Source organism: Candoia aspera, chromosome 3, assembly GCF_035149785.1.
Source record: "Candoia aspera isolate rCanAsp1 chromosome 3, rCanAsp1.hap2, whole genome shotgun sequence".
NCBI lineage: Eukaryota > Metazoa > Chordata > Lepidosauria > Squamata > Boidae > Candoia > Candoia aspera.
In genome coordinates, this window is record NC_086155.1 from 134,405,245 (window position 1) to 134,433,019 (window position 27,775).

Here is a 27,775-nt window from a genome sequence, read left to right on the forward strand (position 1 = left end):
TCACAAATGCAGACCTCAGTAACATACAGTAGAGTCAGTTGGCAATCCAATATTCACATGAGTTTTTTAAATGGATGGATAAATCATAGGTAACGTCTGTTAGGATCCCAAAGCCCAATCCAGGCTATCAGCTGTAGGGGTAAATCAGGCTCAGTAGAACTGGGAGCACATATTACCAGAAGCTATAATTTGTGGCTAGCTTCACACATAATTCTCAGTTATTGATCATGGGTTTACAGCTCATTCTAGGCCAAAATCAAACAGATCATACTACGGCTTTGTGAAATGTATAAAACTAGTCATTGTTTCCAGCATTGAATGTTCAGAACTGAGGCTCTAAAAAGCTAACATTTCTGGGAGTCCACAATATTCTGCTAATCCACTAAATTCTTCAGGAAATTCCTCCTTAAGCCCTGGCTCACAAATCCATTCATCCTTCAGATAAACATTGCACCCTTGGGCTTGAATGGTTTTTTTTTAAGCCTATTGTTTCCTCCATTCAACTTGGATCTAGGCTTCTCATTCTTGCTGAGAACCAAGCTTGATCTAAGCTCAATCCACTAGATTTAACTGTAAGATATGTAGGGATAGTAGTACGTTTAGAGGTTCAACTTTGTCCTCCAATGGGAATTCCTCCAAAAATAAGACACCAGACTAAATAATCTCCGTCCATTTTGTTCATGTCATTCCTATGAATGCTCTTCTTCAATGTTTTCCTCACTTTTCAGATATTTCCTACATTTTGTTCCTTACCTTCAACGCTGTCTGCAGTTCTAAACTGTCATCATTTCCTCTCACTTTTCTAGCCCACACTGCTTTCTGATTTAAGTTCACCCATCTATCTTTCACCTACTTTCAACTTTATGTTTTCAGCCATGTTTTGGCCTTTGTCCTCTCTCATTTTCTGGCTGACACTTCAAAATGTTTTACAGTGAGATTTAGAAATATAAGCACGTCTAATATGGACTATGACTTAGCCCAAATTAAACACATTTTAAGGGTGATTGCTTAGTTTTCTCCACTTGAAATCAATGGCCACATTTGAAATTGCAACATGTCGACTATAGTCCAGAGTCAAAAGGATTTGATCTAGTTTCCAAAGTCTTTTCAGCTTAGCAACTGTGACATTATTCTGTGCTTCTGATGAACTTCCTGATAAGATTAATGTGACTGTGTGTAGGATACACACCTTGTTTCATTAGTTATCTAAGGCAAACATGTAAATCATAAGACTATATATTGTTGAAACACTCGAAATATTTGTTGCCAAACAAGGAAGGACAAGTAGAGATGAAAGCTCCAGAGTGACATTTATTATTTGACTCATTTTTAACACAAAATAATGCTTTAATTTGAATATTTGAAAGGTACTTTAGACTCTGATGGGACATGGTGGTTTTACTGGTGAGAGAAATATTTAAACATTAATGGGCATTACTTCTGGATATCTTAGATAGTGGTATGCATTACTTCCAAATATGGCAAGCAGCATTGTTTTCTTTGGGCCTTCCTTGCTCATTCTTCTAATTTTTGGATATATACAACCTAATGTTAGGCAAAGGGAGTAAATTGACGGTTAGTGGATTTCTGTCTTGAAGTAGTAACTTCCCACAGTGTTTATGTTGCCTTCATTGGACAGCTTTTAGATAACCACATTATCACACAAGCCTTGTTTGAGCATCTGCCTGACTATAGAAGACATAAGAAGTTGGAACAGGGTGAAGGATTATGTTATATTTCCATATTCTCTACTCAGACATTTGAATACTTAGTATGAAGACCTGAAAGAGTGTCAATGCATGCAGAAGCCTCTTTGTGATTGGAAGCCTGGCTTGATGAAATCCCTCAATCACATGGAGGCTTCAAAGCAGGTTCAGCTAAATATGAATAAAGGCTTATTTCAAATGAGCAGATCAGGGCTAAATTGGTATGTCCAGATGTCGTGAGACAACAGTTCTTAGAATTCAGTCAGTGGCTATACTGGGAATGTAGTTTCAATACATTAGGGCGGTATGATTCTGGGGAAGATGGTATACTACTTAATAAAATACAAACACAATTAGGGTCAGCCTGGATCTGGTTCCATCAGTGAAATGTTTGTGCTCACAACCCACACTAGAACACCTATAGCAGTAAATGTTGAGTTTTCCTTCTACTTGCCTGCATTTCTAGCCACGCAGTCCAAAACATGCATGTTTGGAAATCACCCCATTGAATTAAATTAACCATAGGCATGAAATGGAAGGTATAAGGCTCTGCCTACCTAACCACATAATTCATCAGCATGAGAGTTTTAGGGCCATGAAAACACTCTTTCTTTATGGATGTACTGATAATAATTACTACTTTAGAGTAATAAAAGCTAATTACACCAAACATCCTATTATCAATCTCAACTGGTAAGGATGCAGAAAACCAGTTATGAGTGTATTAAAATGAGACACCTTGATTTAAAATCTCTAAATCTGTTCCCATGTACTAATTGAGACAAATCTTTTTGTTTTTTTATTTTTCTTATCTGTATGAGTAGTGTCTGTACAGCACTCCCTAACTTTTCCCATGCACTTACTTGCTGTGTAAACATAACCAGTCTTCAGCAGTTCTAACAAAAATAGAAGAACAATAACAAAAAAAGAACTGCTTGATAACTCCAAGAACTCCTTGTACTTTATTTAGAATGTAGCCTGCTGACTTAGATTTGGCTATTACTAGACTAGATTGATCTTGATGTTTTCTTTTTTAATTTTAAGGATCTTGTTCTAAAATTAAAGTCTCTGATCCAACTGAGTTCCACTAAAACCAAGGGAACAAATAAACTACTCACAAAATATTCCGTTTTCAACTCTTTACTGGTGCTGCAGTGTTGTCATCTGCTTGGAATCATGGGATTACAACTTTGATCATTCTCTACTTATCTCCAATTTAAAGGTTAGAATCAACCTGGAAACAAATGGGGCTGGAAACAGACTGATAATCAATCATAACTATATGCCTCATCAGTTCCTTGGTGGATGCATTCTAAAGCATTTAAACTTTCCAAACTGCCTTTCCAAACTGCCTTTAGAAAGAAGCCCAATGGACAGCACATTATTGTAATCTAACCTGGAAGTAACTCAGGCATGAATGACCAAGGCCATTTTCTCAGAAAAAGAAGAGCACAACCTGCACAGCAAACTAACCCAGGAAAAGCCTCTTTCCAGATACATCTTCCATCCAGCAGTCCAGCAACAGAACTGCAACCCCATCTGAAATAGGATGAATAACTACTATACTTTCAGACAACCAAGAGATCTTCTGGATTAAACTGCCATTTGTCCTTCCTATCATCCAAACTACAATAGACTCACTTCCGCATCCTTTCTGGTGGAGATGAGTCAATTATGTGCCAACCAGTATGTTCTGAATGGTACTCTAATTCCAATCTCCTGATGACTTCTCCAACATCATGTAGTTGTTAGCTAATATGGGAGACAAGATAGATCCAGAGGTCAGCAGGTAGAACCACCATTTCTTAGCATCCAGAACCAAAGTATCTAGGAATGTGGTATCACCAAGTCCTGATGTAACCAGAAGGATATTGTAGAATAAGTGATGGTACTGAAGCTGCCAAGAGTTTGATGACAGGTGACAAGCATGCACTTCTTGTGCACATTTTCCAGTGAAGATCATTCATCCAGTGTTTGTTTGTTTGTTTGTTTGTTAGGCAGGCTGACCTCCCAAACAGGCAACTTACAACTAATAACTAGAGAATTTCAAAAACCAGCTCCAAAGCCAAATTAATTTCATTTTTAAATGCTGGGAGAATGGAATACCTACAAATTTCACAACTATAACCAGGCAGCTTCAACATAACTAAAGGGTTTAACATGTGCATCTGATATATCTAATGCTGGGTGAAGATGTAGTATGGCTATACATCGTTTAAGATATACTCTCTACTCCAGGTTACATTCTTGGAGAATTGTGACCAACTGAGAACTTTTGTTTTGGAATAAGGCAATTATAAACAATCAGTGGAGCACCAGTGCAGCTAATTTGTAAGTAACCTGTAAATTTGCAACTTTCAAGAGCCATGGGGTGAAGGTGTGCAGCTTGGCTGTATAAGGTTTGATTTTACAGCTATGCATTTTTATTTTATTGCCGAATGCTGACCAGAGTCCTGTGGGACTGAGGTGGGTTATAAGCACTATAAAATAACAAATAATACACAATTATTTAATAGAATTTCTAAAACACTTTGATCAGGCACAGCTTAAATGTAATCTTAAATAATTAAAACAAAAAACTTGCAAGGTATGGATGGCTGCTAAATTATCATAATCATCCTATTGGAGAATGAAAAACCAAGAGGAAAAGAAGCTGTCATACTGACCACCGCTGCTGCAAATGACCTTGAAAGCCTATCAGGATTGCCCCAATAAGTTCAGTAACTTTGAGCTGACTTTGCTGACATGTAGCTTACTAATCATTTTGGTTTTTCTCTGAAGGGTACACCAAGTGAAGCATGGTGGTTATGTGCTAGGTAGACACTCAGTCCAGCAGGAGAATGATCAGCCTCAATTGCCATTGCCAGAACTCCACGTAAACTGTGTGCTCTAGGCTATACTACTCAGGTATTCTACTGCTGACAAGGTAGTAGAGAAAGATTCTCTGAAGGACAATTTGGAAAACACTCAGCTAATGTCCTTCTAAACAGCCCAGGGAATTCTGTTGGCCAAACTACTAGTCTAGGATGAATTTACTAAATGATGGAAATTAATTGACACAACTTTTTGTAAGATTTCATTTTGAGAAGCTTCCATACATACATCCACAAATAAACCGGTGCTTTTCTGAACTTCAGTCTGCAGTTGAGATGGCTAGTTCATTCCTAGTGATCTCATGTAAACAAAGGAATTGGCTTCCCTGTGCTTTCTCCCATAATATTTTTGGCTTTGAATTAAAGACCACTGAATCTAGGACTTATGTTCAAAAGATAGGGGTGTGTAATTTAACAATGCAATCAGCTGTTCAAGATAAGACTGCTTAATTGGCAAAATTATGTAACCCTCCAGTGCTAGAGAGATTTCAGATAGCAAGGACGAACACTCCTGACTTTTCACCCAGAGAAAATCTAGGAATAACATAGCCAGGTTCTCCATTAGGGATGTATAAAATAGCCCTGAAAGGTGTTCACCCATAATAGGATTAACAACATGATCAGAGGAAGTCAGCTAAGGTCAGTGGCACTGTAACTCAACCAAAACAATACTAATTGAATGAGCAAATCAACCTTTCTACTGCACAGTAGTAGAAAGAAGCCAAAGTAGATACAAATCTGATCTTTTCCACTCCATGTGTATATATATGTGAAAGCTGCATTAATGTGCTTTTGTTTATCACATCACTCCAGCAAAGCTCTTCTTCTATTTTGGAGTGGTTTATTTTTTCCACAGTGCATACATGACATAGTTCTACCCTTTGTTTCTCTTTAAATCTAAATTATTTATTTTGGCAGAAAACATTTACATGATATTTATTTGCACTGTGTTTTTTAAGCTATGACTTTTTTTCCTTTTTTGAAATGACATTTTTCGGTTCTATTAGGGCAGCTTCTCCAGCTCTTAATCAAAGTATTAGTACTGATTATTAGAGCTGTGTATTGCTTGGAATTTGAAGGCAAAAAGGTGCTCAGCAAGAGAAATGCAGCATCTATCTGCAACTATTTAAAAAAAAGCATCTTCTCTGAGATTGCATGGCAATTGAGGGCAGGCATACAAATTCATGTCTCTACATGCTCTAAAACATTTTTTTTTTATTTTTCAAATTTTATCACTGCCCATCTCCCCCGAAAAGGGGGACTCTTTTTACCTTGGAATTCAGTGTCGTACCTTACCAAATACAGGCAGATGAGTTTTTCTAGTATTTTTGTGGCATGTCGCTTCCTTGTTTCAAGAATACAAATCAATGTTTGTCTACTATCACACAGATATTCCTACTGGGATGGCTGGATTCTAAAGTTTTACTGACATAGAGCCAAGGGGCTGGAGAGCTACAGCAATTTTCAAGATGAACAGGTTGCTGATGTGTTCCAATTTTGACAGCTACCATGGTGTGCATGTTTCATGGATTTTCTACATTTCCTTATAATTATGGCAGGCTCCTAAGCCACAGTGCAATTTCTCATGGACACCATTATTTGCACCGACTAATTAGAAGACTGTATAATGATGGCTTTCATGGGTGATATGCCCTTGCAAGTCCATTCTTCCAGCATTTGTGTTGTATTGCCCTGTGGCTTTTAGCTCAAATGTATAATTGTCGAGAATGGCTAATTTCAGACTGAGCAAATTGTAGCTCAATAGTATACTGCATGCCATTGCTGCAGAAGATCCTCAATTCAATCTCTGATATTTTGAATTAAAAGAATCAGGGCAAAGATGATGGAAAGACAAAACCTCTGAGAGCATGGAAAGCATCTTCCAGTCAGAATTGTGAGTATTCTTGAAGAATGTTTCAAATTATTCAAGAAGACACCACATTGGCAAAGGTGAACCTATACTAAAAGAGAAACAAATTCAGCTTAAGTGCAGGAATGTTGGATGTAAGATATCTCACACAGCTCTTCTCCAACTGCTTTTTGTATGAGGCTAGCTTTTAACTGAGCAGCTACTATTGAAAACATTTGTTATAAAAGATAACTCCCCCTCTTTTGGGGGAGGTGGGTGGTGACAAAATTTGATAAATAAACTCTTTGCCCTGGTGATCAGCTCTGCAAATATAATCTCAACCACATAGCTTGAGCAACCAACTGGTATTCTAAACAGTTTAGTTGGTTTAGCTGGTTTTTGTACTCTGTATCTGTACAGTTTGTCTGACAGTAACAAATAAGAGTTTGAACAGGTAGAGCTGGTTTTCAATATTTGCTCAGATAGTTCCTTGCAGTGGCCTTGAGCAAATCAGGGCAATTGTGAGATGAAAATAGGACAGACTTTGATGCCTCAGTGTGCGATGAGAACTATTGTTATATGTCATACAAAAAGAAACAAACAGCGGCAAACAAATAGGATTAATCTGCATTTTAAATGGAAATTCCATTCACACGCACACACACACTATATTAAAAAGTACTATTAAATTTTTAATCTCATTCCAATATACTGTATATACATCTCTTAACCTGATCTGAATCTCAGAAGTGAAAAATAGTCTGCCATATATCACAGCATAGACGTATGTCTTCTGTCTACTGTTTGCTCCAAAACATGGGTTGGGAGTGAGAGCGGACACGACGCTTAGCTTGTTGGCAGGTCTTCAAGCTAATTTTCTTGTCTTCTAGAGAAACATATAAAACCAAGTTTCTCTTCCTACCATCCTTTTGAATCCTATCAACAAACACAAGCACAGCATTTATCCTTAGCAATAAGACAGGTAATATATAGTACTTGTTCAGTTTGAGGCAGGAAGTTCCTTTGAGGGAAACTAAAGAAACAAAATTTAATTCCATAGAGAAAAGATCACAAGTTGCTTCAAGTTCTTCAGCATCAAGTTCTTCAGGAGTCTCTAGCAGCCAATTTCATAATTCTGTCTGTCCCTTGGAAAAATGAAGGTTCTATCAATATGAGTCCTTCAGTAATTTATCACAATGAATGGTGCTTAGTTTCTTCCCAAAGCTCCAGTCTCTTTGTAGTGAGCAGCTGGGCCACTCCACTTAAAAGCATCAGGAAAATAGTGAAGGACATCACAATGACATAATGGCTAATACTGCAATGAAGAGAAAACAATGGGTTAGAAAGAAGCAGATTACAAATCAAGTAATCTAGAGGAAACAACGTTTACTGGTAAAATTACACCCCCACACACACACACAGATACATACTTAGACAGATACATTCAAAGAAACACAGTTTGTGAACTTTCAAATGCTGGTTATAACCAGGCATATGCAGAAAAAATGCCAAAATCATAGATTTATTTTCTGGACATTAGATCATAATGTGTCAGAATGACTGACAGTCTCCTGGAACTGTGTAGAAAATTACAGTTAGCCAAGTTATTATGGCCAGTATGATATGGTATTTACTGGAATTACCATTTGAAGAACTGGAGCACAGGACTGGAAATGTCCTAAATTTGGAGGAATCAGTCCACTGATTGCATCTACCATGTCCAAAGGCAAACAGCTGTAAGAGTTGCAGTGCAAAAGAGGCACTAAGTTGACTACCACTTCCTAAGAGGCCTATGGAGGTTTTGATGCTAATCACCTTATTTGGGAGCTTCAATAACAAATGAGAAAATGTTGTGAAAAAGGTGAAAGGTCCCCTGTGCAAGCACCAAGTCATGTCTGACCCTTTGGGGGGATGCCGCTTTCGCGATGTTTTCTTGGCAGACTATAGCGGGGTGGTTTGCCATTGCCTTCCCCAGTTGTCACCTTCCCCAGCAAGCTGGTACTCATTTTACCAACCTCGGAAGGGTGGAAGGCTGAGTCGCCCTGAGTCGCCCTGAGCCAGCTACCTGAGAATCCAGCTTCCGCTGGGATCGAACTTGGGTCATGGGGAGAGTTTCGGTTGCAATGCTGCCACCTACCGCTCTGAGCCACAGAAAATGTTAGATAAAACTTAATTTTAAAAAATATCATTCAATCAGGGCCTATAAACTAATCCCAAAAATTTAACATTGCTTTATATCAATGAATTTTAGTTACAACTAGCTTTTTAATGGGGTTTTGAGAGTTCTAAAGAGAGGCATTTTGAGGAAGATCTCATATATGCATATTAAAGCCACCTGACTTTAAAAATAGCTACAGAGTTTGCCTTCAATTCCTTAACATTTATGAGAAACACCCAACAGTATTACTCAGTTTCTATAAAGAAGTCAGTAATAGACAGGTAGAATAGTCAAACTGCAGAAAGCATTGTTTCAACAGTTGACTAACACCGTACAAAATCCTTACAATAAACTCATATTTCAAGTCTCTCTGGGAGGAAAATACTAGCCTTGTAACCCAGATGAATTCTTTTCCTCATTTCCAAATAGTTTCACAGACAACGAAACTGTTACTGAAATTGTTCTCATTTTAATATGGAACTTTGTGGAACTGTATGAGTCCTACATTCTGTATTATCATCTTCCTTTCCTCCCCAAAAAGCAGAATGCTAATAAGCGATAAAGTGTAACTCTCCACATTTACAAATCAAGTTTTGGTGTTTTAAAAAAACAGATTATTTGATGACTATTCTAATTTGTGTTTTAATCTTCCTGAGCTTGGATGAAATTTTAATTACTCTGAATAATTAAAAGGAATTCATGACTGCATATATTGTTTGTTCATTCAGAGCCCAAAGTTCAAATTACATTAACTCTAGAGAATCTACTCAGTCAGTGAGAAATATCTGTTGGAGGATATGGCTAAATGTCAGACATACAACTGAAACTCCAAAACCGGTAGTCGATAGTAATTCAGTTGTTTGAACTCATTATCTGACATTTGGATTTTAAATGTGTCCAGAATCAACCGAGCACCCATTTGCTAAATCACAAATCAAACAACTCTGTCTTTTCTTCCTGTCTTTATCTTTTAGCTTCCTTTAATATATTCTTTAACATCCTTATTTTCTGTGAATTCTTTGGCTCAGCCTCATATTCTTACCGAAACCAAGTCTAAACTAATTTCATAGCTAAATTAAACGCATATTCTTCCCTGTTACCTGCAACACCCACCATTCCTTTATGTTTTCCCTGTGTCAATTTTTAGACTGTTAGAACCTTGGAACAGCAACAGTTTTTTTTTTTAGTGATATTTAGTTAAACATCATAAGATGCTACTAAATGAATGGCTGTGCAGAACTTGCTGTGCTGGAAACAAACTACCACAGGGAACTTTATTCTGAAAAGTTATATATTACTGAAGTAGTTAGGAAGGCAGGAAGCTTAGCATAAAATACTTCCAGAGTCAACAATTTAGAAAGAGTATAAGGTTAAAATGAGCCGACATACACTATATATTTAATTTTTTCCATGTAGAAACAAATGAAACACACACACACACACAAACACTGAAGAATGTATATCTATTGTACACAGCAGTTGCCCAATAAAGATGATCCGTAAGAACAGAAGAGTTTAAATGTCCTGTTTGAATGTGACTGTATCCTTTTTCCTTCTTCTCAATAGAGAATTAGAGGCAGCAATTCCACACAGGTTTTAGGCAGAAGCCTATCCCAACTCTGCTACCAGAAATCCATAACCAGGCACAGTATGGATTAGGAGCAACAACTACTCACTTGTGTTTGTTTTCCGCATAAACTAGGGTTCTGTGCCTGATGGCCTAAGGACTGCAGTAGATAATTATCAGATTGCACATTCAAGCAATGAAGTGTAATCCTTTGAGGCAAGCTAACTGTATATTGAAAATGCAGTATGGTTTGGGTTGGGTATGCATGTGTGTGCATTTTTAAGCAATAAACATTGAGCTAGCGTATATATCATGCTAAGCCAGGCTAATGGTTTTACAAGGAATGGCACCCGTTCACATTCACTGGCTCCATTCCTTGAACAATGCAACTAGCAAACAGATGTCCCTGTTTAGAGTATAGCATGTATTCCAAATACAGGTTACATGCCTCTCCTGGTCACAATTACCTAGAGAACGTAAGTATAAACAAATCTTGGCTACATTCTCTAGTTAGTAGAGGCTGGATATAAAGTGCATCCTATATTCAGACAACACTCTTAAGTATAGACAATTGTTTGGATACCAAATTACCTAAACAGTATGGAAAACTAGAGGGACTATTCTCTGCTTAGCCTGGTTTAATGTGATATTTAAGCATTTCTTGAACACATTTCACAAAAACAGAGGGCAGTACAGGTAGTCCTCGACTTAACAATTGTTCATTTAATGACGTTCTGAAGTTACGGCTTCAGAATGGGTGCTTTACAGACTGTAAGCACTCTCAAATGTTGCAAAACATCACAACCCCCCTGCATTTACGACCAGTTGCAGCATCCCATGGCACGTAATCGTGTTTTGCAACTTTTTTGCCGTTTTCTAGTAGAAAACACCATTGGGGAAGTTGGATTTGCTTAACGCCCACCATAGAAATGATCGTAAAATCGAGTCCATTCAACTTACAACCACAACTTACGATGGAAATTCTGGTCCCAACTGTGGTCGTAAGTCAAAGACTTCCTGTAAGTGCAGAGGTAACATACCTGTAAACTTTATGAAGGTTTCTCTCTTACCCATAGACATCAATTGCATTAGCAGTTTAAAACATTTTAGACTAGCCAAATGATTGAGAGTAGCTGCCTTTTCCATTAGAAGTAATCTTAAAATCTCTTTCTGTTACTTTGTCTTTAAGCTGGAACAACAATCCTGGACCGCAAGTGAAAAGAGACCATTTGCAATGGCATAGAACCGTGTTCCAAAGAGGAGCTGAAACTTGGATGTGTATATGTGTAAGGCATATGTTCTACCGCTGAGCTATCATTGCCTAACAGAGCCTGAACAAGGCACTCTCATCATGCCAATCAAAGCTTACAAAGAGTGCTGCTAATCAGGACAAGGACACAGCATGATTCGGAAGCTGCTCATATTTAGTCATGATTAGAGTAGGAACATCAGTGGGGGGGATAAGCTGTGATCTGAAGAGGCTGGTTGATGCATCAGGAAGTAACTTCTTTTAGAAGTTTAAATGCCTTCTGTGCTGATTCTTTCCATTCTCTTCTGATCATGCAAAGACAGACATGAAAAGCAAACCTGGAGGCATTTTTCTTTTTCTTTTTAAACAAAGATCTCAGATTTTATGCCTCCAAGGCTACACATTCATGTGCAGTTAGAAATTAAGTAGCTGGTCAGACATTTTAAAAACAAAGTTGGCTCTCTTGGTCCATGAAGAGAGTAAACACTATTTCATTTTGTGGCATTCTATAAAGAAAACCAGGGAACTATGTTAGCCTCAATACTGAGTCAAAGGAAAAATGGGGACTATCTATTCATAGTTCACAAGACTCCCATTGGAGGGCCATTTTGTCAGACACGATTTAAATAAGCAATGCAACAGTGAGCCCTTTGTATTGTTAGAAAATGTCCAGTGATTTGTTTGGAAATGTGTCCACTTGCTCAGAAAAAAAAAATGAAAGCTTAGGGTGGAGGTGGCTAGGGAAATGCTGATAGACAGCATCCTCATTGGTTTACCTCCTGAAAAATTGGTTTACTTTCTGACCATTGGTTTACCTTCTGAAAATACAATTGTTTGCTGATTGGCCATGCCAACCATGGTAGTCATTTTGAGAATGAGAAAATGTTCATGGGAGAAAGCCACTTTGTGAGAATGACCAGGATATGCTTCTCAAATTCCAAATGCGTTCATCAACAATTCACAGAGGCTGCTTTCCCAGAGGAAAAGTCAGAGATACTCTGCACAGAGTGCCAGAAAATTTGGAAAAATAGTGCAAGAGCATTTCAGATATATGAAAACTAAACAAATATTTTAGAGATAAAGACAGTGCAAGGCTCTATTAGAAGAAAATAACAAAAAGATCGAATAGAGAAATCTGTAATGCAGAAATCCAAAATGATAGACTTATATGATCTGGCCCCTTCTGCACTGTCCAACAGTCTTCCCCAACCTGGGGTCTTCCTGATGTGTTAAATGATGTTGCAGCTGAAGATCAACACATCTAGAGAGTATCATTTGAGGAAGGATGATCAAGAATATAGGAAAATGTTAAATACAGAGAGAGACTAGATGAAAAATTAATGAGTGACACTATTAAAAACATAACAAGGACACAGATATTGCACTAATGTTCTAAAACTAAAAGTGAGGTGGATATTTACACTGGTGTAGCAGTGAAACCAAAGCAGCTTTTGCTATGGATGTGTACCATGAAACAGCTATGTAAAACCTGGATTGTATATATGTCATGTAATGAACCAACTTCTTTGAAAAGCCTTGAATTTGAAGAAGTGTTCTACTGGCAGTTCAATCTGCGATGACTTATTCACCCAAGTGATTTACTACTTGATTCTGAAGTTGTCAAAGGAATAACAAGGATATGGTAACCTTCTAAGGTTGCTAGAAAGAAATGGAGTTGGGGGGAGTCATAGGTAATGTGCTTTATGCATTCTTCCCTTATATACTGAGTTATATTAGCTATGCTGAAGAAGGTTCAGCAAAAATGCTAGGGTAGAAAAAAAAGTGCTATAAACAGAATGCAATTAAATGCAATTCCTAGTCAATTTTATCATATAATGGCAGTCTGCAAATATATATGAAGTTATCAGCAACCAGTAGTGTATTGTGTGCCAGCAGCTCTATTTGGAAGATTAGTTTTCATGGAGAAGTAAGATAGTAATTGCAGAAGGAAACCAAAAAAAAAAAAGTTTCCTGAACAAAAAAAAAGTACTTAATTATTACTGCATGGCAGGATTTGATATCCTACATGGCAGACACAGCTTATATTTACAATAATATTGAATATACAAATTCTTCATCTTGCTGATCTATAAAAAAGCTATAGATCAGCAGAAATGGCATATGTGGACATATGAATATGAGAAGAAAAGGCAAAGAACAGATATATCAAAGAATTTAGAAAACGTATGTATATTAAAGGGCATTTTCCAAGTTCAGAAAAATCGTTTAGCAAAGCTCCCTCAGGAATGATACTTTTGATGCTAGTATGAGATTGTACATCTGAAAACCTCTCAATACACACCCTGCACCCCACTGCTAAAAAAACAAAAACAAAACTGAAAATAGCCAGGAAGAAAATAGCCCAAAGCACTAGTTTTTCAGAGCCTGGGATTGTTTTATAAGGGGAAGCTTTCAAATATACAATTGTCTTCCCATATTCTGGACTTCCACCTTAGGAAGACTACAGAATATGTGTCTTTTAAGAAGATGAAGATTCACCTCAAAATGTACAGAATAAGGTTAAAAACATCCAGCAGGAAAAGGAAGTGAGGTCAGTAGTAGAAAACACAGAAATAAATTAGGGATGTAAATGATGCAGGCTTTCAAGATTCCTTTACGCTACCCTGCTACAATAAAGAACATTCCTAAAATCCCAGCCATGCCTGTTTCTTGGCCTGGCCTACCTCGAAGAACTGAAATCAATCTTGAAAGCTTCTCTAAGCTTCTCTTTGCCCCATCTTATAGCAAACAAAATCAGGGTTATTTTGAATTTACATAATCCTTTTTACAAGTTCCCCCTTAACAGCTCACTCATTACTTCCCCTACTCTCAATGTCAGCTCTACATTCCTTTGCAGAGGGGATCTTGGCTCACAGTTTGAGAATCCCTTCCCAATCAATATACTATTACCCAACTTAATAAGGCAACCCTGCCCCCCCAAAAGGAAAAGAAATAGGGATGAGAAAGTAGAAAGTCATCATTTTCTTTAACTAGAGCAACAAGCAGCATTTTACAGAACCACATTTTCAGAAATACTCTTAGCCAAACTGTTGGACTGGTAAACCACACATATTTTACAAGCAATATTAGAGCAGAAGAGGAAGGCATGGGAGGAAGTAACTAATGATCTGTACCTTGTGCCAATGTCTAGCCAGCTTCCATAATCTTTAACCAGAAAGAAGAAATGCTAGAAAAAAAACAAAAAACAAAAAACACAACTGTATTCGGTACATAAGCATTGCACAATAAAAGTGACATAACTTAAACGCATGTTTGAAGCAGACTGTTCAGGACATGCAAATCCATCTGTTAAAAAAATAAAGGCCAGACTCCATCACATGACATTTTAATAAAAACAAGTACATATATCTGATAACAAGTCCCTAAGAAGGTAAATGGGAGCCAGTCTGGTGCAGTGGTTAAGGCACTAGGCTAGAAACAGGGAGACGGTGAGTTTTAGTCTTGCCTTAGGCACAAAGCCAGCTGGGTGATTTTGGGCCAGTCTCTCTCTCTCAGCTCCAGAAAGAAGGCAAGGGCAAGCAATTTCTGAAATCTTGCCAAGAAAACTGCAAGGACTGGTCCAGACAGTCGGTAGGAGTCAAGACTGACTTGAACAACTCCCCCTCTCCCCAAAAGAGGAAGCTGGATACATTACTCTAAATTTCTATTTAGTTATGAACTCCCTAAGTCCAGCTGGATATTCCCAGAAATAGGTAGCTGCTGCTAAGAGCAACCAACCTACATTTTCCTTACCATGTTTGCTAAAAATGACCCAAAGCACAATCATGTCTGGCTTCCCCTTTCTATTTGCTGGCTACGGCTTGCAAAGATGGGATGATTCTTACTGGAACAATCATGCTTCTCTCAACATCTGCTTCAGCCTTGTGAACGGTCTTTGGCTAGTCATTTCTCTTTCAGCTTTAATTCCCTATAGCTGCATTAATGATCAACCTAAATGATACCATTACTGAAAAGCAGGCATGCTGAAGAAGCCATAGAGATAATGATTACAGTTTATTGTCTAAAAATTACTATGTAATTTTCCCCATCTCATGAATATGGCAAAGCAGCCTCATCCTGCCCATAAGTAGCCGTACCAGGAGAGGAGAAAGCAACAAAGATAAAAAGAATTCCATAAAGTTATTCCACCATTTGGCCAGATGGACAAAAGTTCTGTTTCAGTTTAAGGCAGCTTACTATGCTGCTATCTAGCTATCACATGTTTATCCACAGCATTTTGCTCTTTAACATGCTGACAATTAAAATTTAGAAGATGGTATTTAAGAGGTAACTACCTTGGATTCCACACATTAGGTGGGAGCACCTAGTCAACTGTGGTTGCTCCCAAAATGAAGCAGGATCAGAGCAGGTTAATATTTGGGTGGGATAATACCAGAAAATCCCAAGTCTGTATGATAGATTGAGAATTTGAAAAAAAAAACCCCACACACACAGAGGAAGGCAATGGCAAGACTCTTCCATATTGCTGCCAAGGAAACTACACAAGTGTAGCTGCCAGGAGTTAAGCTCAACTTAAGACGTCTTCACCTTTATTTTGGACTCAGCAATAGGTAGCCTGGGATTTGTAAGTATTTCCTCCTATTTATAAGATTTCCTGGAGCAATTCAATCAAAACAATTTAGTTATGATGTGACAGAACAAAAGCAGGTGTGGTCATATTTAAATAATTCCACTGGGAGGAATAAAGGAACATGGATTTGAAAGTATAAACCTCTTCAAATACTGTTCCAAAGACACATCCCTTCTAACTAAGTTGTGATAACTGAATACACTACAAGCATTGTACATAGTTTTTAAATTTTTAAATGCTATTTTTATTTTAATTGTTTTATCTATTGGATGGATCCTGATCCACCCAACCAAATCTCCCATTATGTACCTATATAGGCTTATTCATCCCTTCCTGGCCTGTATTTCTCATTACATCTTGCTTGAAAATTTGGCATCTCCTTTGAAAAGCTAAAGGAGACTAAGACATTTTTGCTGCTGTTGTTCTGAAAGCAGGGAAGAAATGGTTAAAAAATTAAACTAGGTATGCAGGTGCATCTGGTATTTTCTTTTACTCAGACTTCAAGATTCAGTATGAAGTAAATGAAACCTTAGTATGCTAACTTAATGGCCCCATAAAAGAGTTGAAGTAATAATACAGACTTACAACTTTTTTGATGCATTCATTAGATTACTACAAAGAATTATAGTGGGGAGAGAGGGACCTAACTGCAATTTATGTAGGGTTGCAAATTCAACTCACTGACCTAGTTCTAGGAACTTTGAAGTCTGAAGCTAATTCAGATATCCCTTGATTGAATTAGCAGAGCTCTCTGGGTTTTGATCTTATTTGTACAAAATGTCCAATAGTAGCTTACCAAAGCCATAATGTCTGAAATCACAAGGACAATGAGAAAAAGCCTGGGGGGAAAAAAAATAAACAGCATGTCAGAGAAGGACTATAATTTACAGTTCAACAAAGCTTCCAAGAACACGACAAGATGTGTTTTGGAGGTACAATGCAGTTCTCCTTTGATGTATTTTCTCAGTATTGCATGTCTTAAGAGTATCAGGGTAGCCATACTGTATGTTAACTATCAAACATGGAGAAGGCAGGGAAATGAGCAGAATTAAGTCAGGCTGATTTCTATGACCTGCCTAAATTGGGCCTGTTTCTTTACAGTTAATTACTCTTTCACACAATTGATTATGAAACTAGGCAAGGAAAAAATTTCCAGGGACCTGACATTCTCCTGATTGATAGAATCCTACTAAACTGTACAATTCAAGCTTCCAAAATTTCACAAAGGACTGCCCAGAATTTGAAGATTTATGACATTTATATCCTACTTCTTTCCCAAAGAATGCAAAGCAGTACACCTGTCTCTTCTCCTTCTCTTGGCCCATTTAATACCCTTGATAGCCCTGTTTCCCTAGTCCTAATCCAGAATTATAACCAGTTTACCATGTTTACTCAACACTACCTCCTCAGCCTGACGGACTAGAAATTTGCCTTATAATGGAGAGCTGTTTCTCAGGATGCTTGCTTCAAACCAGGCAGTGTTGGGCAACACTGCCCCTTTGCACTTTTACATAACTTTGACTATCAAATGTATAACTGAGCACAGCTTACAAGGACAGAATATTTGTTGCTACTATAAATGTGATCTCAGGCCTGCCAGGAACCCACACTATATAGTTCCAGGAAAACAGAGATGAAAGGAGGTTATGCTTAATTGGCAATACAGGAAACAAAACACAAAATGGTTTTCAAAATGGGGATTTGGTTCAAATCCATTCACCCCACGAAATGCATTGAATGATTTGAGGACATTCACTTGAATTGTAGGTAGATTAGCATGAGTTCTATGTGTGGTATTCTGGATTCGTTGAACAATTATACATACAAATCAAAATAATGAGATAACCATACATCATAATTATTCATAGCAATGCTTATTTTATAGCAATATTTATTATTTTGCAAAATTTTCACAATTGCCTATTACACCTGGGAGCTGATTGTTTTAGTTCAACCTACATCAGGAATGGAAAACCTCTAACTACAGTTTCTAGGCCTAAGTTCTGACACCTTCATACTTAAATAACCTTTTTTCTGTAGCACCCTTTCAACCTTTACCCCTGTTCAGGCATGAAGTGAAATGGAAGTTTGTTAAAAACACATAATTGCTGTATGTACAAGGCAGGGGCAGATACAGAGAGGCTTTTAGTTGAAATTGTTTAGAAAATACTTTTCAGACAACACACAAATCTAAGTTGGTGCATCCCTGGGACAGGAGTTGAATGTATGCCCTTGCTCCCTAAGTGATTCAGGCCATTCCATGTTTAGGTAAAGACTGAAACAAAGCTTTTATGGAACAAAGGAGTAGTAAAGCTATTTGGGTTGCACCAGAACTTTTACTAGTATTTGTCACTGTGTCTCTGTCACAAAGGCCTAAAATGATGTCCACCAGGTTTATAAATGGTTGACTATTGATTTCAACTTAGCCTTAAGAAGCCTAAGAAAGTAGTTACCTGTGTCTGAGGTACCCAAGACACTTTTGTCTGGGAAAGCACATTTTAATGAGAAACAAGAAGACTAGGAGCAAGTAAACATAAATACCACTAAAGACCTTTGCATTATCATTATCTTTTCATTAAGTAATTGAAATATTTTGCGATGTGGATACTGTTCTAAATCACTAATGAGTGGTTTTACCACAGCATTGTGCTGAAATGATGCATATAGCTGACCTAGTAGCTGGAAAAAGAGATGGGTCATTAACTATAATAATTTAATTTGTAAGAATTATAAAAGTGCTATCAGTTAGAGTGTGAAATCTCATTAAAATGTGCTACATTATGGCATTAAAGCAAGATGATCACAATGGCCTCTAACAAATTATATCCAGTCATATTATCAAGATCAGTTTTGTAAATTAACTTTACCTTAGAATGCCATTAAAACGAGACAAAAAACAGTTCATGCAAATTTGCTTACAAGCTTATTTCTCTTTGCAAAACAGATAACCCAGTTGGATACCATCAAATCACTGAACACTGTCAGAACAGGCAGTGATGATCTATCGCCTCTCCTTTGCATAGATTTGACAGATACACAAGAGCATCAAGATCAAAATCAATTTGTATTGACAGCACTAATAATGGCACTGAGATTTCTTGATTTGGGAGGCAGTAAGTATCAGTTTTACAGCTGGGTTCAAACATTTACCTACTCAGCAGGAAAGCGATTGCACAGAGGGAGAGCTGATCTGCATTTCTCTTCTCCAAGATGCAACTTAAATCATTGATGCAATCTCTCCACATGGAGGTATATATATGCCAAACTGAAATTTCCTCAATCACCCAATCTACTCCTCTCTCTTTGGGGGGGACAAAAGAGAAGAATCCTATTAACTGGACAGTGATATTCAACTATTTCCTCTGTATGAAGTGCCTGCATAATATGTTACTTTATCAGTGTAGAAGAGGGAATGGCATGCTTCCCTGCATTCAAACATTCATGATTTTTTTAAAAAACCCTAATATGATAGCAAAAAGCATTTCATCCAATAATCATCCAATTATGTGTGAATTTTCAGCATTTGAGTAGAACTAAAATGTATCAAATCCCTGTTCATTATGAAGAGAGTGCAATCTTAAAGTAATATCTACAATATAGCAACCATAGAAAATCGATACTTCTGAAAATGTAGTCACTATTATGCCAAAGACAATATTGTATTATACATATCCACTGACACACATAGAGAAAGAAATCTGGTAAAAACTGGGTTCAAACATTTACCTACTCAGGTAGGGGAAAGAAACTGGGAACTGAATCTAATGCTGGAATTTACCAAGTAATAGCACACAGTTTAATTCGTTCCCCATGATCAACCCCAAAGCAACTCCTGATTCAATAAAAGCTTTTTACTGAAAAACGTTACCTTTTAGATGATAGCTGGGTTGTGACTTGAATAACTTCAAAAGCACATGACACCAGAACAAAGGGGATTGCAATCTGTTCAGTAAACACAATTCTGTTAAGCTAATGGCAGGCTCTTACAAAATTAAAAAAAAGGATGCCCAAATTAACATTGCTAATATTTATACAGCCATTTATGCATGTCCCAAAGTTCATCAGGTTGAATGCAGAGATTGCAATATATTTTTTAAACAGTTCAGGGATTTTATTTAAGTTTAACATAAACATTATCTTTAGTCATGGCAAATATGGGCTTGTGCATTATGTTAAACCTTTTAAAAAGGTTATTAAAATACACAAACTACAAAATGACATTTAAAAAAAAAATTATCTACTTTCAAGGAACATTTTCCATATAAATGCTGAGAGATCTCTGAAGCATAAACCAGGCAGCTTACTGGTATGAAAAATCACTACTAGTAAACACACTCCCTTGTCCCAGAACAGCTGCTAGTGCTACAATGAATTCCCAGAATACAATTTAGGATTGACCATATCCATTTTCTATTATATTGATAGCATTCACTCACTTGTTTATTCCTAAGTATCTAGACCAGTGTTTTTCAAACTTGGCAACTTTAAGATATGTGGACTTCAACTCCCAGAATTCCCTAGCTAGCATGGAATTCTGGGAGTTGAAGTCCACACATCTTAGAGTTGCCAAGTTTGAAAAACACTGGTCTAAACCATATTTTTGCAAAATGCTGTATTCCTGATATGTATGTACTGTTTTTTTAATATGTTGTCCCAACTGTTGTCTTTCAAATTCAGATTCTAGTGCAAGTATAATACGGTGATCTCAGCTCTGAAATGACACAATGTTCTTGTTCCATACAGTTTTGGAGGTGTGGCTTGCAGCATGCTTGATGAGGGTATCCAACCTCATCATTCTGCTGTAAGATTTAAAACACTGTATTCCTGAGTTCCATGTAATTTGTTCTCCTCCTTTTCTCAGGCAAAATAAAGGATAGTCTCATCTTATTTACTCTGGAAACTATAAGTTTCCTGCAGGGGCAGAGAAAAATTTGAATTTTTTTTTTCTCTCTTTTTTTGACATTAATGTAGCACAGCTTCAGGTCCACTATTTTGGTATAAATCCCCTCAAAAGTCTTTCCTAACGGGATTCGTGTTTTTTTAAAGATTCTCTTGTGAATTACTATTACAAGTAACAGTGGCAAATACAGATTGGTATGACGTATTGTGTATTTCTTTAGTAGCATTTATTTTATTTAGTTTGAAGTGCATCTGTGAAAGCTTCATCATCATCAATGCAGGTGAAGGCAGAAACACATCACTCCCTGCCTCGACCCACACAGAAAATTGCTCCTTTCTCTGTGAAGAAGGAATGTAGAAGGAAATGTCTTTCTGCCAGAGATCAGAATTTTAGGAATGTGGCTTCCCCTACCCAGGGCCTGTAGGTATCCACATGGGAAATCAAAACCTGCAAGATGGCAGGTGCAGTGCTGGGATCCAAGCCCTGCTTCTTTTGTACATGTGTCAAGCATCTACAAAAGGGGTGGGTTTGGATTGTAATGCCATGACTGCCAGATTGTGAGTCCCTTGTGAATGCCTCTGCCAAGGCCCCACATTCCCTGGTGACACCAAGCCAGCAAAAGAGGAGGATCATGTATTTGGGATTTATTCAGTTCACCCCTTTGGCCATAAGTGGTTATAAAGTGAAAATCATAAAAGTGAAAATCAGACAAAATAACACGTGTTAAAACAGAGCCACATTTAAAAGCCTAGTATTTTACATTTGAAAAGGTAATACAAAAACCATATACAGCACAATCCTATCTATATTTATTGGAAAGTGAACCCCACTGATTTTAATAAGGTGTACTGAGAAGCGAGTGTGCCCAGAACTACTGCCTATCCCAGTGGTTTTCATCTCACCACATACATCTCATAGGCGGGACTTCCAGGCCATGAAACTGGAAGTCCCGTCACATCACAGGTTGCTGAGACTCAGGAGGGGAAAGGGAGCCAGTCCACCCTTGGTGATGTCACAGAGGCATGGTTTTGGCTACGCAGCTGTGTGGCACTTCCTGTCATTTACTGTGGTTCGCTGATGTGGCACACCTGCAGACCTTTTGCAGCATACAAATGTGCATGGCACAGTGGTTGAAAACTACTGGTCTATCTAGTCTAACCACAGCACTTCCTAAAGAGGCAATTACTAACCTTCCATAATAGCAAGCCTCCCATCAGGAAAGGGCTGAACACAGTCAAGAAGCAATATACCGAGGTTGGATCAAAGCTAGAGTTTAAGAATGAGAACAGAACGAACATTATTAGCATATATTTCTGTAGCCAATACTTTCCAGGAGTATAAGACAGATAATGTGTGTCCTTTTTTTCGACTACCAAAATGTGGCACTATTATGTAGCAAATGAGATACACTGCTAATTTACACTGCTTCCACTTCTAAAATTCTACAGCTGACTTTTTGTTTTTTTTAGTCTATAACTAATAGCCTTCTGCCTGTTACTTAATTTTTTTTAAAGCTCCTTTGATCTTACAAAATATTTCCCCATATTATTTCCTTTTCCTTTTATAACTGTCAGTCACTACTAGATCTGTCTAAAGATCTGTAAGTAAGCAAGCTGACATACACAACAGCAGCTGGCACATTACCCATTCCTCCTAGTGATCAGCTGCTACTTGTGTGCCAACTTCCTGTTTTTGCCTTTTTTTACACGTGGAACGTATTATATTTAGGATCCTTATTTGGTGTCCAACAAGCTTTGGTCCCCACTTGAATTTATACACCCACGTACGTTTTTTCATTTAAAAAAAAAAGGAAGTTGGCATGCTGCAAGGCAGATTGCCAGCTTCCAACATAAACTTTTATTTCCAAGAATAACACTTAGAATAAATAATGTTAGAAAACACAAGGAGCAGATGATTGTACCCTAGTGCTCTGTTAACCCCTCAAGAAGACAAGACTAACCTAGGTAGGAGAGTGGCGGAAATGAGTGTTTTGTGGGATAAGCACCACAAAGGGCATTCCAGCTAGATTTTCCTGTGTGGGTCTGTGTGTCTATGATTGCCACACTGTGCATAAGTGATCATTCTGTGAACAGATAAGGCCCCCGATAAGCATATTTATGTTTGTTTGTTTACTGAGAGCACAGATGACACCTTCTCAAAATTCCAAATATGCCTGCCAGCTACAAAGGATTAGGGATTTCTGTTTCATAGAACTGTTCTGGGACAAGTTTCATAGTATTCTTTTTCCAGCCACTGTCCCTCTTCATTTAATAAATTTATATTTGTGTTCAACTGGAAAAGAAATACTTGGGTATAGAACAGATACACTGAAGTTGTAGCACTCCATACCCACTTCTTCATGCATTTGTTAGGAGCACAATGTGCCTCAGAGTGAATGTATATACAATCTGCAGGCTGAGGCAACAGGCCTGTTGCTTAATTGTGTCCTTTCCTTTTACCCAGTATTTTAGAAGAATTTTATACTATTAAATAAATATCTCTTGCAGAGACATCATTCAGATTTTCACTAAGTTACAGTTGCATGTTGGGAAACATGGATTTATTTTACATATAGGGTGATTACAATGCTGCATAAAGATAATTTAAATATGGTGGGCATACAGATGCATTGTACTGTGTTTCTATTTGTTAAGGCAAAGGGGAAAACTGAACTATTGACTAAGCTCTGCTAGAGAGAATATACTTAGGAACAGCAGTGTTAACTGCCTGGGCCATCTCCATATTCCACAGATCAGCCTAGAATTTGACAGTTAGCACTGTAAGATGAGGTGGGAAAGTCCCCAAGAACATTCAGAAAACCATCTGGATCCAAAAGATGCTTGACTCAAATCATTTTAACCAGTCTGCCACACCAAAGAGGTTTACTGGAGCTGCCAGTCAAAAACTGACCAGTTTGTCCACAACAATGTGTTTAGAGAGAAACTCCACTTTCAGATCACTAGCACCAGCTGAACAGAATACCAAATTTAGCATGTGCTATGCTGAATGCATAGGTACCGCTTCGGCGGGAAGGTAACGGCGTTCCGAGTCGTCATGCTGGCCACATGACCCGGAAGTGTCTATGACAACGCCGGCTCCAAGGCTTAGAAACGGAGATGAGCACCGCCCCCTAGAGTCGGATTCGACTGGACTTTACGTCAAGGGAAACCTTTACCTTTACCTTATGCTGAATGCATGGCAAATTCCCATTTGGGAAAGGTCCATAGTCATTATGGTAGATGTTGACATCCTGAGTCATTCCTGATAGGGCAACCTACACTGAAACCCACCAAGAGAAGAAAGTCTAGGGTAATCCAGTACAACACCAGAGATCACCCCAGCTAGCTCAGGAACAGAGACTGTTACATAGCAGAGTAGACTGTACACTACTCTGTCTTGGGTATTTAAACACGGCAGAAAACATAGCAGGAAACACTTAAAACTGTCAGAGCTTCAAGTTAGAGATGGAATTCCTACAGCACACACTCACACTACTTTCCCACCCTCTACCCTAGATTGCTGAAAAACAGAGTATCCTGGTGAACAGAGATGGGAAAGGTTGATTCTCCACTCCTCCCTCAGTAAGGTAATACATGCCAGGACAACGCTTTCATCCAGGATTAAATCCTGGATACTAGATATTTTACCAGCAGCTAACCTGGCATTAAAAAACAGGACCTTTTAATTGAAAACTCTACCATCACTGTCACCTAAACACACCTTCCTGCTGTGTGAAAAGAAAACCTGCCATCATATCTTCCCCTTTATAAATAGAAGAAAATATCTGGTGAAATTCCCTAAAGACAAAGAAAATTTCTGATCCTGCATAATCTTTTCCTCTCATCATGATTAACACAAATATAAAATATAAAGCATTCCAGACTACGCAATATTATATGCAATTATAAAGCCATTTGCTTAAATTGTATAGTGTAGAAACGAACAAGCTGAAACAGAATGGAGGCATTGCAATTGTTGCTCTCAACCAACATCAGCTTACATCAGTTACCTGTTAATAGAAGCTATATTTCCAGTGCCAAAAAAGGCTGTCACTATGAAGAAAACCTGCATCACGTTCAGGAAAATGCAATATTGCCAACAAGGTAAAAAAGCATCACCGTTTACTACAGTATTTTTTTACAAAGGTAAATATCTCCTGGCTAACAAGTATATACACTGCAATTCTCTGAATATCTAATCAGAATTACGACTCATAATATTCATCTGAGAACAGCCCCCAGAATTGCAACTACTAGTGAGATTAATATGCCGCCCAGCTCTTCCACAGGCTACTCAACCCATATATATACATACACAAATGGCAAATCACTGCTGGTCCCCTCTTTAACTTTGCATAGATATTACATTCTTCAATTCTTTAAGATGAAATAGATATTGAGACATTAGTTTATGTATGTGTCAAGAAAGAAAAGGAGGGAAGAAGAATTCAAATTTCCTGTACATGGAGGTGAGGAGAGAAGATCCTTGCTTATCCATCTAAATAAAGACATTTGTCTCAATGCTAAATTGCTTTTTTTATATGATTTTTTATTGAAACTTTTAAAAAAGAAGATAAAAACAAATACAAATTAATATAAAGGAAGAAAAAAGAAAAAGAAAGCAAAGAGAAAGCAAAAGGTGCAAGAAAAGAAAAAAGTAAAAAAAAATAGAAAAAAGATACAAAGAAGTGGTTTCCAATATTTGTCACAGCAGTTATAAATACAATTATATTTTAACCCCCCTCTCTAAAGTTATTTATTTATTATTCAAATTTTGCTACCACCCATCTTCCCCAAAAGGGGGACTCTGAGCAGTTTACAATAAAATCAGTAAAATCAAGACTATAATAATAACAATTAAAATCTATAAAAACAATTACAGATATAAAATGCAATAAATAAGTATAAAGTCCAAGAGGTTAAAAATTCTGATCATGTGGGAGGGGCTCTAAGGTGCGAGCCAACCCCATGGATGGTTGCCCACCTGCCTGCCCCATGCAAGATGGCAGAACCAGGTTTTCAGGGCCCTCCTAAAGGTCGGAAGTGAAGGCGCCTGCCTCACTTCTGAGGGCAAGATGTTCCAAAGGGCAGGGGCAACTACAGAGAAGGCCCGTTTCCTGGACCCCGCCAGATGGAATTCTCTTATTGACGGGGTCCGCAACATTGCCTCTCTGCCTGACCGGGTGGGGTGGGTCAATGTTATGGGGATGAGACAGTCCCTCAGGTGACGTGGCCCCATGCCATGTAGGGCTTTAAAGGTCATAACCAACACCTTGAATTGGACCCGGAAGCAAATTGGCACCCAGTGCAGCTCGCACAGTAAAGGTGTTATATGTGCTGATCTAGGGGCACCAAAAATAACCCGCGCGGCTTCATTCTGGACCAGCTGAAGCTTCCGGATACTCTTCAAGGGTAGCCCCGTGTAGAGTGCATTGCAGTAGTCAATATGAGAGATGACGAGGGCATGAGTGACTGTTTGGAGGGCCTCTCGCTCCAGGAACAGGTGCACAACCTGAAGGTGAGCAAAGGCCCTCCTGGCCACAACTGCCACCTGCTCTGCAAGCAGGAGTCGTGAGTTATATCATAATACTCTTCTTTCTATAGTCTATTCTGTCTAATCATCGAAGCCATAAATCACAAGTACATTTTTTCACTTTTACACAAAAAGTCCATAAGAGGTTTCCAGGCACCAATAAATATCTCAATGTTAAATTACTGATAATTTAAAAAATATTGTCGCCACCCCATCTCTCAAGATGACTTAAATTACACTCCATGGCAAATCTGGTGCATCAATTTCAGCTCACTTGTTTCTAAATTCTAACACTGTATTAGGTACACATAATTTGAACCAAGTTCAGTGGAACTAACAGTAGCTGTAGAATGCAAAGATTTGTAACAAGTAACTATTCCAGTCAATTAGCTTTCATTGTCAAACAGGAAAAACAAGACCAAGGGGCCATCAGGTGGTTTCAGAAGAGGAGAACAAGTCATGTCCAGAACCAGGTCTTCAAGGCCAGCAAGGTTGGGGCCAGATGACCAGATGAAGTCCTTTGGAAACTTAAAAGCTTGCATAATAATTGATGAGCAAAAAAAGTGTCTAAGCTATTAACTATGTGAAAGTTTAATATATAGACATCTAGAATAATGAATGTTATCTCTTTTCTTTTCTTTTCTCTTTTTGGTGCCTTCAAGTCAGTGTTGACTCCTGGCAACTGCCTGGACAAGTCCCTGAAGTTTTACTGGCAAGATTTTCAGAAGTGGTTTGCCACTGCCTCCTTCTTAGGGCTGAAAGAGAATGGCTGGCCCAAAGTCACCCAGCTGGCTTTGTGCCCAAGGTGGAACTAGAACTTACAGCCTCCCCATTTTTAGCCTGGTGCCTTAACCACTACACCAGACTGGCTCCCTGTCATGTATACTTGATATTTTATCTTACAGTTTTGATTAACAATTGCAGACATTATTACTGATCTTAAAATATATGAAACTTTGAATGTGTGCTTATTTGTACATATACAGAAAGGAACTACAGAATAATCCGCTAAATAAAAGTTCTCTAATTATCCCCCACCAAAATTCTTTACCTAAATTTATAGGGAAAAGTCAGTATCAACAATGTCATATTTTTTCAGAAATGAAATAATATAAACTGATTTGTGAATTAAATAGCTTTTGTAATCTGTAAATTTACCAAGCTTGTATGCCTGTTAATTATGTAAATTATTCAAAACTTGGGTAAAGCACTTCAAACTTAGATGAGAAACCTTGAATTTTGTTTGAAACCAAATTCTGTAAAAACGATGTTGTAATATTCTATTTTGTTAAAGAAGTGTAAGATCCTATAATATTCAATATTCATTATGCCCAGAGAACTCTATATTAG

General features: G+C 37.9%; 1 protein-coding gene across 3 annotated transcripts in view; it reads right to left on the reverse strand.

The window, feature by feature from the left end:
* Nucleotides 1-7,030: 7,030 nt before the first annotated feature.
* PIGN (phosphatidylinositol glycan anchor biosynthesis class N) overlaps nucleotides 7,031-27,775 on the reverse strand; it is a 71,144-nt gene continuing 50,399 nt past the window's right edge. For 2 of the 3 annotated variants that reach the window (XM_063298792.1, XM_063298793.1), the window contains exons 24-29: nucleotides 24,903-24,958; nucleotides 22,084-22,159; nucleotides 19,862-19,935; nucleotides 16,790-16,832; nucleotides 14,537-14,589; nucleotides 7,031-7,743 (exon numbers count right to left, since the gene is read on the reverse strand). In XM_063298792.1, the coding sequence (XP_063154862.1) occupies nucleotides 7,620-7,743; nucleotides 14,537-14,589; nucleotides 16,790-16,832; nucleotides 19,862-19,935; nucleotides 22,084-22,159; nucleotides 24,903-24,958 (426 nt within the window). In that variant the 3' untranslated portion in view covers nucleotides 7,031-7,619. Of the gene's footprint in view, nucleotides 7,744-14,536; nucleotides 14,590-16,789; nucleotides 16,833-17,458; nucleotides 19,295-19,861; nucleotides 19,936-22,083; nucleotides 22,160-24,902; nucleotides 24,959-27,775 lie in introns of those variants that run through there. The other variant, XM_063298794.1, reaches the window with a different exon arrangement.